Source organism: Scylla paramamosain, chromosome 6, assembly GCF_035594125.1.
Source record: "Scylla paramamosain isolate STU-SP2022 chromosome 6, ASM3559412v1, whole genome shotgun sequence".
Taxonomy (NCBI): Eukaryota; Metazoa; Arthropoda; class Malacostraca; order Decapoda; family Portunidae; genus Scylla; species Scylla paramamosain.
This window is the reverse complement of record NC_087156.1, coordinates 26,981,997-26,993,475: the sequence shown is the minus strand read 5'-3', so window position 1 is coordinate 26,993,475 and position 11,479 is coordinate 26,981,997. Positions and strand designations below refer to the sequence as shown.

General features: G+C 43.9%; 1 protein-coding gene across 3 annotated transcripts in view; it reads right to left on the bottom strand.

Annotated features, from left to right (window-relative positions):
- Positions 1-9,465: 9,465 nt before the first annotated feature.
- LOC135101543 (mucin-3B-like) overlaps positions 9,466-11,479 on the bottom strand; it is a 3,576-nt gene continuing 1,562 nt past the window's right edge. The window contains exon 2 of one of the 3 annotated variants that reach the window (XM_064005636.1): positions 9,466-10,851. In XM_064005636.1, the coding sequence (XP_063861706.1) occupies positions 9,639-10,847 (1,209 nt within the window). In that variant the 5' untranslated portion in view covers positions 10,848-10,851 and the 3' untranslated portion in view covers positions 9,466-9,638. The other 2 variants (XM_064005635.1, XM_064005637.1) reach the window with 2 other exon arrangements.

The window sequence follows — 11,479 nt, the reverse complement described above, 5'->3', positions numbered from 1 at the left end:
AGTGTCCAAGGGGGTGGGGGGGATTCAGAATTTCCCGTATCTCTTCTGCTCGTGTGAGGTCAACTACAGATTTCTTGAGATTTTTCCGTCGGTTTCGCTGGCAACGCTGCAGCAGTGAGGTAAACTACAGATTTCTGAAGATTTTCCGTCGATATCGGTGGCGACGCAGCAGCAGTGAGGTAAACTACAGATTTCTGGAGATTTTTCCATAGGTATCGTTAGCTACGCGGAATTATTAAGATCAGGAATATTATGGGTCATTACAATAGCAGCAGTTTGCAGCTCCCTATTTATTTTTGGTGGTAAGAGGCAGTATCTAAATCTATTTTAGCTTTCCCCACCCGAAAACCCAGCCTTCCCACCAAGTTTCCAGCATTGTAGGGGATAGGAGCCAGAAAGAAAAAAAAAATATAGCCGCGAGATTCTTCTTGATATATATCTTATGAAGGAGCTTTATTTGTTAGGTTTTTTCCATTCTGCTGTTGAACATTGCTAGCTATAGGAGATGGGAGCATAATCATTACATTTTAGTTGACTGCGACGACATTTACTTACATTTATTTACAACTCAGATTTGATTAGGTCACTATCATGTGTGCATGACTTAAATAAAAAAAAAAAAATAATAATCGCCAGTGTAAAGCCTAGTGGTGGTGGCTGAGTAATCGTAAGTCAGTGTTGCCAGATGATCCCTTCTCTCATCACCGCGGTGCTTGCCTCACGTGTTGCATCAGCTGTAATGAAAGCAAAACACTGTTGCCTCGGAGTCTATAGCAATTTTGTGGTGGGGACAAACAGTGTGTGGGATAGTAAGTGTGCTCCCATGAGTGTGTTGTTTGGCTAGGAGGGAAAATAAATGTCTATAAAAATCGCGTTCGTCACTGTAGGTGGTGGTGCTTTACGTGAGTTGTGGGTATTTTGACGCCTCTGATTCAAGGTGTGAGGCATTATAAACCTGGATGTGTGTGATTATAGTCAAGAGGGAAGTTGTAGTGGAATCCAGAGATCTCTGAGGGTTTTCTTAATGTCTTGGTGGCGGCGGCAGTAGCAGTGAAAATTGTGGTGTTTGCTTCATACTTCATTCTCTGCTTAAAAACGTTAGGTATGTAATTATACTGCTGATTAAACGTGCCAAATGATTCCAGACTTAAAGCCTTTATTTTGACAACTACGAGCATCAAAACCACTGTTACCACTCCAGAGTATACATCTCCCTGTCACCGCAGTGTAGAGATCCCAGAGCAGTGACTTTCTACTCTACGACCCTAAGTACGTGATCCCTGCGACTTAACGCTTTGCAGTAATGTCACGTACTTTTACAATTTGTTCATTTTCTTGTTGCTAGACACGTAACTGGTGTAGTAACTCCTTGCAGACAGACAAGTTTCCCTCGGCTTAATTCTGGCCCCTTTCTCTCTTCCTTCCCCGCTTCCCTCCCGGCTTTCCTTCACTCCCTCTACTCGTCGTCTTCCGTAACCATCTGCCCCACTAACCTTCTACGTCTTGTTTTCCGATGGTGATCAAGAGTGCGGCGTCATGTAATTGCCTGGTAATGACTGGGTTGCATCCTTCCCTCACCGCCACGCGGTTAACTATGGTGGTGTCGGGAACGCGTGCACCTTGCCGACCACTAACAAAGGAACTGTGATCCTCCTCCACATACAAAAATGAGGTACACTGAGAGGAAAATAATAACGTAGTGAGGATGACAAGAATTACATTGCGCACAAGTTATTTAAACCTCAACGAGGTACGACTAATTTCTCATTGCAATTATTACATCTTGTAATTAATAAAAGTTAATGAGAAAACAAATATACTGAGTTCATGCTGATGAAAATTAAACGGTGACTACTTTGCCTTCGGGACCGGGAATGCTTGTTGTGGCGACGCGCGGGATGTCAGGCTTGGAGTTGGGTGATGCGCTACTCGTCACGTACACCAAGTAAATGTAGTTGAAACACAACCACTCGACAGTCTTCTCCCCTCCTTTGTAACCCTACCGATCATAATAGTTTCACCGTACAGAAGACACCACCGACACTTGATGGGACTTCTCAGACTGTTTCATTCTATAGGTGGTTGTTATGGATGTCGACGACCAATGTCTGAGGATGAAATTGTATGTTATCATGTGTGTTTCAGCACGATCATTGCCATTGTGGTCTGAGTTGGGTCTGCATTATGTGTCCTTACAGTAATTTTCGTTTTTGTTCATATTTTCGAGGGTGTTTTCATTGAAGCATCGAGGTTCCATTTTTGGCGCGTCACTAGAATCTGAATGATGATAAGCTTTGCAATCGTTTTCGGCTTAAATCTTGATTTTCGGGTATTCTTTGTTCATTAGTACCGAGCACCCGCTTGTGGCAGCCATTAGAATTTAGAAGAACGCTGATCCGAGTCAGTGAACAAGGACTGGCGTGTAATCAGGTGGCAATTACCTGGTCGTGACGCAGGTGTCGTTAAGGATAATAATTACATGGATGGACGGCTGTTGAAAAATGCCTCCTTTTTGTAATGACCACTTGCTTTGTCAGCGGCGTACACGCTCATTACCGTACCTGTGCAGGGAGTGCCCAAGGACGCCGAGCCAACGAACGCGTCTTATATAATGAAACCCGAGGAGCAAGGGAGATGGGGGGGCAGCTCGGTGCGCTATGGGGAGACGCGATGCGCAGCCCAAGGTAATGACATATAGATAGGTAATTATCTATGTATTTAAGTGTATTTTTTGGTAATAGATACTTCTCTTGTCTTTGTTTACAATTTACCAAAGTACGTACGAAAGGCTATTCCTGCTTTTGTTGGTTTGTGCCGTTTGTAACTGATGCCTTTACTTTGTTCTTTGTAATTATTTATTTACTTATTTATTTACTGATTTATTCATTTGTTTTTTTATTAATTTTTCTTTTGTCTTATTTTCCCCAAATGAGATGGTATTAGTACAGTACGTGGATGAATAATAATAATAATAATAATAATAATAATAATAATAATAATAATAATAATTATTATTATTATTATTATTATTATTGTTATTATTGTTTTTAACACCATCACCTTCTTCATCACCTTGGGTCTGTTGCTATGTTTTTAGACCAGTTTCTAATTTTTAGGATAAAACAACTTACCAAAGATAATTTAATACTGTAGAAGAGTTTATTTTAAATACTTTACCTGTATCAGTAGACGTTCATAATTACACATCTTAAATGGGCTGTAGTAATTTTTCATTTATTTATTTATTTATTTATTTATTTATTTATTTTTGTCCTTTGTAATTACATCCTTTCACGCGTTTCACGGACGAAGGCTAGGGCGTTGGGGGAGGCGGGAGATGGACCAGAGAGAGAGAGAGAGAGAGAGAGAGAGAGAGAGAGAGAGAGAGAGAGAGAGAGAGAGAGAGAGAGAGAGAGAGAGAGAGAGTTTGGTTTAGTGTTGTGTTGGTTTATGTTGCAAGTAAGGGCGTGTTTGTCTTTTTTTCGTTTTTTTTTTATTTTTCCATCCTCATTTATTCATATATTCTTGTGCTTAATTTCTTTTCTCCAGGTTTATTCAACCTACGTTAAGTTTGTGTGTGTGTATGTGTGTGTGTGTGTGTGTGTGTGTGTGTGTGTGTGCCCATTTCCTACCATATAGTATGTACGTATATACGAGTATGTATTTTTTGTCAAGTCAGTCCTTTCCCTACCCACTCAAAAGAAAAGGAATAGTAATAATCAATAACATTAATGAAAGATAAGGACAACTGCAGATGTTATAACAAAAGAAACCATTGATGTATAAAATGAACGAACTCTAGGAAGACAATGCAGGGAAGGGAAGAGAAAGGGCAAGGGGAGAAAGGAGGAAGGCAGGCGGAGGGAGAGAGGGAGGGAGCGAAGGCAGGAAGAGAAAAAATGATGCTGGATTAAGAGGGCAGGAAGAAAGGGGGTCAGGGCGGGAGGAGGAGCTGGAAGGAGAGGGTGAAGGTATGGAAGGAGAGTGGAAAGTAAGGGAAGGAGCAAGGGAAGAAAGGAAGGAAGGATTAAGAGAAGGAAATGAAGAAGAGGGTGAAGGGAGGGGAGAAGTGAAATAAATGAAGGAAGGAAGGGGAGAAGGGAGGAGAAGAGGGAGAGACGTAAGGAAGATGGGGAGGGAAGGGCAGCCCTTCGCAACAAAGAGATTTTCCTCTCTTGTTTCGTCATTCTATGCTCCGCCCTCTCTCTCTCTCTCTCTCTCTCTCTCTCTCGCATGTGTGTGTGGAGGTGAAGGGAGAATGAGTGAGAAGGAGTGAGAAGGAGGGGAGGAGTAGGAGGAGGTGGAGGAGGAGGAGGAGGAGCAGCAGGAGGAAGAGGAGGAGGGTAAATGGGAAGTGAAAGGTGGATGGTGTGGGTGGAGAGAGAGAGAGAGAGAGAGAGAGAGAGAGAGAGAGAGAGAGAGAGAGAGAGAGAGAGAGAGAGAGAGAGAGAGAGAGAGAAAAGCAATGTGACGAGAATTAAGTAATAGAAGCAGACGAAGACGATACGAGAAGCAAGGAAGCGAAAAACAGAAAACGGAAGAAGAAAAATGGCATTGATTGAAGGTGAACTTATATAAAAGAAAATATCAACACCCCCCCCCCCCCCACACACACACAAAAAAAAAGGCTGAGAGATAATAAAGGAAACAACGACATTACACACATACGCGGAAGAAAGAAAGAAAGAAAGAAAAAAAACGAATGAACAAAATATAAAAGTAGGAAAAAAAGTTCAGGAAATGAATGAGAGGAGCAGGTGAACATCTATTTGCCTCCTCAACATTGGCAATGATGAGAAGTAGGGAAGCTAAAGAAACGCTCGGTTGGCCTCAGAACATCCTATCATCCTTTTTACCCTTTTCCTTTGGGACTGGCATCTCAGTGGGCCTTTTATTTTCCAAGTTTTTGTTGCTGTCTGCTGTTGCCTCTTTTCTATCTATGTTATACCAGCTAGGCCGACAATCCCACACGGAGAGGCCCAGACAAAACACCACACACATACACACACGCACACACACAATCATTACATAAAAAAATACTAATTCTTCTCGTGCCACTCATCATTGCATTCAGTGGGCGCCGTCTCCACACTCCCTCCCACTTACTCTCTCCCCCCTTCTTCCTCTCTCCCTTCTCCTACCCTATCCGGAGCGCTGTAACTCGGCCTACATTCCCCCCCTTTACAGAATCCAATATCTCTTTCCCTTTCAACTCAGTCCCACTCTCCCTCAAGTCTAGCCCCATTCAGATTCTTTACACGCTCCACTCTCCACCTCCCGCCCCTCAAGCTTCCTTCACCCTCCCCAGAACATGCCCCGCCTCGCTCTCCTTTCATTCCTGCTTTTCCCTGGCCGTGGGATCCTCTTCTGTCGTATATATCTTCAGAACGCAGCGTCACCTTCTTTCCTTCTCTTTCTCTTGCTCTGTCACTCTCTCCGTATCCATCAAGTGTCAGTTGGAACACACACACACACACACACACACACACACACACACACACACACACACACACACACACACACACACACACTCGCTTACTTGCACAGGTCGAGGTGGACGATGTAATCTGCAACTTTTTTTGCTCGCCCCTTATTTTTTTTTTTCTTTTTAGCGTGTCTGACTATATATGTTGTTGTTGTTGTGAAGATGATTATATAACAAAGATGTCTGTATATTTTTATAGTTCGTGATGTTTAGTTTTTATTTATATTTTTCTGCTTACCTGCTTGCCTGTTTGTCTTCCTGTCTGTTTGTCTGTCTGTCTCATGGATAGTTTACTTTTGCGTCAGACTCGCCTTTCCACATTGTTATATATATATATATTTTCTAGCTGTATTTTTAAGATTCTCCACGTAAAAGATAAAAAAAAAAAAAAATCAAAATCTTCCTTTCAAACCTTTCAAAGACTGAATATCACCTTCACTACCCATCGCCTTGTCCAGCACAGCGCAGCGCACCTCAATTACAGCTTGTGTAGTTTTTTTAGCGGAGCAATTTAAGGATCTAACAACACCTTTCCCTTCCATCTTTCCACCACCATTCCCCTTACCCCACTTCTCATATTCCCTCCCTCCCTCCTTCCCTTCCTCTACTGTCTGATCCTTCCATCCATCCATCCTCGCACGACACACAACCCTATCCAGCTCCCCTACACACACACACACACACACACACACACACACATACACATCTCCTCTGTCCACGACCACTTTCACCCAAGACCCGCAAAGTCACCATTGAAAAGTGACCTTGATGTCGCTGAGAAAATCGTCGGTCTTCTTGAGTCTTCCTGAGGGTCACTCGTTTACAACGGGGAGTGTAGAGTAGGTCACAGGGGGAAGAGGAGCGAAGGCGTGTGTGAAGGGAAGGGGATGGACGGGTTAGTTTGGTTGGACATGGTGGCTGCCTGATGTAGGAAAAGGGGACTGGTGAATAGCTATGGTCAGTGGGAAAAGGTTAAGGGGAAAGGTACGCAGTGAAAGAGCAAGGTAAAGTCAATAAGGGCTACAAGTGGAGCAGTGAGGTGGCTGGCAGTGAGGGCAAGGAGAAAGATAATTGTGGCCACCTGGGATGAGATCATCGTCAATCTTTTCTTCTTTTCACTCGAAGTCGAGAGGGAAAAATAATCTCTACGAGTTTTTGAATTAGGTGCTACAGTGTTTTTAAGCGGCAGTTTGTTAAGGAATCAGTTGTTTGATGATATGGGGTTTTGGCTTTTGAATAATAATGTTTTTGAATTCTGCTTAGTAGAAAGAGGAATTGTTCTGTAGGGAAAAAAATATCGTCAGAATAACACATTTAGATAAGGTTATTGATGATCAGGCTTTTTCTTCATCTCTCATGCGTAGAATAAATTTCAAACTTTTTTAAAATTTATTTCTGCACTGAAGAAACCGTGAAAAAAATTGACAGTGAAACACTGGGCTGCTGTTTTGGTTTTTGTGGTTTAGTTTTGACTCGTTAATGAAAGTTAACGTACGAGAAAATTCTCTCTCTCTCTCTCTCTCCCTCTCTTTCTCTCTCTCTCTCTCTCTCTCTCTCTCTCTCTCTCTCTCTCTCTCTCTCTCTCTCTCTCTCATTAATCCGCCGACAGGAGAACCCCACGAGAGGGCGTTTAGTCAGGCCACGGGGATGAGTGTCAGGGGGCTGGCGAGAGAACCCAGGCGAGAAATGGCGAAGTTGAGGTTGAGCGGCGGGGCGACGGGAGGCTTTCGGGAGGGGCGCGATGGGATGTGGACAGCAAGAAGACTTTTTTTTTTGTTCTCTTTGATATTTCGTAATATCCTCTGACGCCGACCGTCATCTTGAGTAAGTAGCGAGCCCATCCATCAGGTAGCGGACTTGTCTTGTTTCTGGTTCATCATTGTCTCGCGGATGGGTTGCGGCCTGTCTCCACAATTATATACGCCATACACTGCTGAGAGGATTATGCAATAATTTCCTATGATTTGTTTTTCACGAAAATGAAAGCAAGGCGAGCACCAGTGGTCTCCTTTCCTGTGCAGTCGTGAGGAAACGCACGAATCTAATTAAAGTTTTAGATTCTATTTCAGGACGCTTATTTTTAGATTTCCTTAAAGGACTCTTTAATGGAGTCAGGGATGATTATTATGGTTCTCATGGATGTTTTTCTCCCTTGATGGTGTAGAATCCTTGTTAAACTATCGATGAGATTGCGAAGGTTCCTTTGAAGATCCCCTATAAGTTCCAGTATAGTTAACCTGTTGATCCTTTTATTGCCAGGGTTGTTTGGTAACACTGAGAGTGCTGTACAGAAATTACATGCATGGACACAAAGAAAGAATAAGTGGTTCACTTTTGTCTTTTCTAAGTTGGAGGGCTACGAAACTACAACATAATGATAAGTGTGTAGGAATTTGTAGATGATGGGGGAAAAAAAATCGCCCAGCATTGAGAGGGTTAAGAGTAGTGAAAGAAAAACGCCGAAGTGTTTGATGATGCCATTCCTTTAGCTTATTGAGCCACGAAACACACGTGTGATCCTCGGTGTTAGGTCCTCTAGTCTGATAATGATTTCAGTGACTCGCGCCATATAATACTCGTACAGGTACATTAGTTAAAGGATGTGTCTGTGAACGTATGCCACACACCAATCTTTCATTTTATTCACTCCGCTTGTACATATCTGTTTTGTTTTCGTAGTGATTAATGGCTTGCACGTCAAGTAAAGTATGCATCGTTACTCGCGTTTGTTCTTTTTATTTATGTATTCATTAATTATTGTATCTTTTCCTCGTAAATCTCACCATTTATCTTAAGCAAAAGCAATGCCTCGCTCGTCTAATTCCGTCTTCAACAGTTGCATTTTTTTTTTCTCGCAGCATCAGTAAAGCCTCGCCAGGGACATGAAGCATCATAGTCATAGCTTCGGTTTTTGTTCTTCAGTCTGGAGGAAACTGACGATTTTCCTTCTTTCCGTGCGGTGGTGTGAATCAAGGAAGGTCGCGCAAGCATTAGCGTCGTTATCTTGCTGGTGAAGCATTACCGGATATCGTAATAGTTATTTTCACACAATTCCAATATTGTATTTTTTTTTTTTTTTGTGTGTGTGTTTGTGTACTATGCTAGAAAAAAAGTTTTGCGATAGAAGAAAAATTGTTCATCTCTTGACCTGCTTTGCGGCGCGTATCAAGGGCGGCCTTGGCTCAGCAACAGCAGCGGTACGGAGCGTCATTCATATCCTCGGTCCCTTTCCTTCTCCGACTAATCTATTTTTTTCTCTGTTTTATTCACTTCCTTATATAGAGGTGGAGGACGAGAAAATATTTTATTGTTCCTTTTCCACCGTCCATCAGGATCAAGACAGTCCCTCCGTAAAACTCTGTCTACAAACATTGCTCCCGTTACGCATGAAGTACGCACATGCCTTCCCTTTCCCTTTCCTTTGTGCTCCTCCTCCTCCTCTCGCGTCGTCTCGGCTTTGTGGAAGAGCTGGGTAAGTGATTTTCTTTGTGTCTGGTAACTCTTTACATGCATGAGCTGTAAAGCTTGTGTGCAGGGGAGGAAAGGTGCACAAGCACCTTTGGTGGTTCAGATATGAGTAGATAAAAATAAAATTATTATTGAAAAAAAAACATAAGCAAGGTTATACACACTGCATGTATGAAACACAAAAGAGGAAGGATTCAAGTCTCTGCCCTAAAGTTCCCACAAGGTGTTCCAGCCTAAAGGAGAAACACAAGTCATGGTGTAGATTGTCGGAATATGAAATAAATGCTGAAATTAATCCGTTTCATGAATTATAAACTGCAGGTTTTAAGTGGATTTGTCAATCAAAAAAAAAAGTGGTTTATCGTTCGTTCTAAGCTGTGTAAAAGTTAATGTTTAGAAGAGGTCGAAACATGAGAAGATAGTTATTCAGTTATTCATATCGCATTTTTCTAAATGTCAAAGTATTTAAGGCTGTTTTATATTGCGTCGTTGTGTTTCGGTGAAACAATGAAGAGGAATGATCATGATTTATTTCCATATGGAATTCATTGCAGGTATAGTTAACGCTTCATTATCACCAAATGCATTCGTCGGCGTGATGTACTAGTATTTACTGCATTTTAAACATTACAGTTGGAAAAATATTTGTGGGATCGATTATACTCTCCAAATATTAGTCGCTTTTTCAGCCTCGTGGGTTAAAGGGTTGAGCAGGCGTCGGGTAGTTGTAGCCAGTGTTGCAATCAGGTTGGCTGGTGCTTGTGGCGGTGATGGTGTTGTACACAGGTCTGTAGGTGGTGGAGGTGACATAGTTGGTGTTGTATACGATGCTGGTGACGTACTGCGTGCGGGTCCTGCCGGGCACCTGCTGGGTGTTAACAGCAGTGCGAGTGACGGTCACGTACTGGGTCTGGGCCGGCTGGTAGACAGTGGTTTGGATCGTCTGCTGAGTATAGATGGTTGTGGGCACCACCTGTGTTGACACTTGAGTGCTGACCACCTGCTGGGGCACCGTTATCGTCCTGGTGACGTACTGGGATACCTGCTGCGTGCGGTAGACGGTAGACACCTGCTGCTGCACCTGTGTGCTGGTGACGTACTGAGTCTGTGTGTTGGTGAGCACCACCTCAGAGACGATGGTGGTGGTGACAGGCACCACCTGGGTGCTGGTGACGACTTGTGTCTGTCCCGGCTGGGTGATGGTTTGGGTGACAATGCTGGTGCTGTAAACGGTGGTGGAGCGCACCACATCTGGGGCAGGGATGACCGTGGTGGAGTAGATAGTGCTGTACTGGGTGCTCTGGACGGTGCGGGTCTGTCCCGGCAGCTGTTGGGTGCTGGTGACCGTCTGGGTCTGGTAGACGGTGCTGTAAACCTGCTGAGGAACCACCTGGGTGGACACCACGTTCCTGGTGACGGTGGTGGGCACCTGCTGGATGCGGGTGGTGTACCTGGTCTGGTACTGGACTAGGGTGCTGACGACCTCTGTTGTGCTTGTGACGTAGTTGACCTGGGCAGGGAGAGTGATGACCTCAATACGCGTGTTGTCTTGTGTGTTGGTTACCGTCACCGTGCTGTACACGATAGAGGGGATCTGCTGGGTTCGCACGACCTCTGAAGTAATTGTCGTATAGATCTGCTGAGTGCTGACTGAAGTCTGAGTGATGTACTGGACGTCAGTGTTGTAAACAGTGGAAGGAATCACTTTGGTGGAGTACTGGGTCTGTGTGCGGTAGACAGTGGATGGCTGGCAATCCGGCTCCTGGCGGGGAGGGAGATAGCCCTGGGACGACTGCAGGTTTAATCTGTTGCCCCAGACTTGCCGTCGCTGTCGCTGTACAGTGGCTGAGAGCGAGACCCCCAGTAGCACTGATAGCAACACCAGCAGCTTCATTTTCCTGCTAAAGAACAGTGTAAGGTGATTAGAGAGTATGTGATACCTGTATAGATATCAATGATATAACATGAAACTGGTGATATTTAATAATACTTACACATGAAAAAATATATGGTGTAATATCTGAAGCGTGAAACTCCACTGGTTTTAATGGATGAAAAGAAACCTATAATGATATGTTACATTTTTACTATTCGTAAATCCTAACAGTATAATTGGAAATAGTTTGAAATTTAGCAAAATGATCCCTTTGCATTCACTTCCTCATATAACAAGGCTTTCGGATGAAGTTCAGTAATTAAAAGCGTTTTGCGGCCTGTCATAGTTGTATCCTGTTTGTCCACAAGTGCCTGTGACGGTCGTGGTGACGGTGATCTGCTGGGGTCGGTTGACAGTTTGGTAGACGATGCTTTGCTGTTGCTGAGTCTGCACCACCTGCTGGGTGATGACGCGGTCCGGGCCGGACACCTGCACCACAGAGGTGCTCGTCACCTCCCTAGTCTGGTAGACAGGGGTGGGAGTGACGTACTGGGTCTGCACCACAGTCTGCACCTGCGTGAAGGGCTGCACCTGGGTCCTGTAGATAGTGGTGTAGATGGTGGTGGGCACCACTTGGGTCGTCACCACCT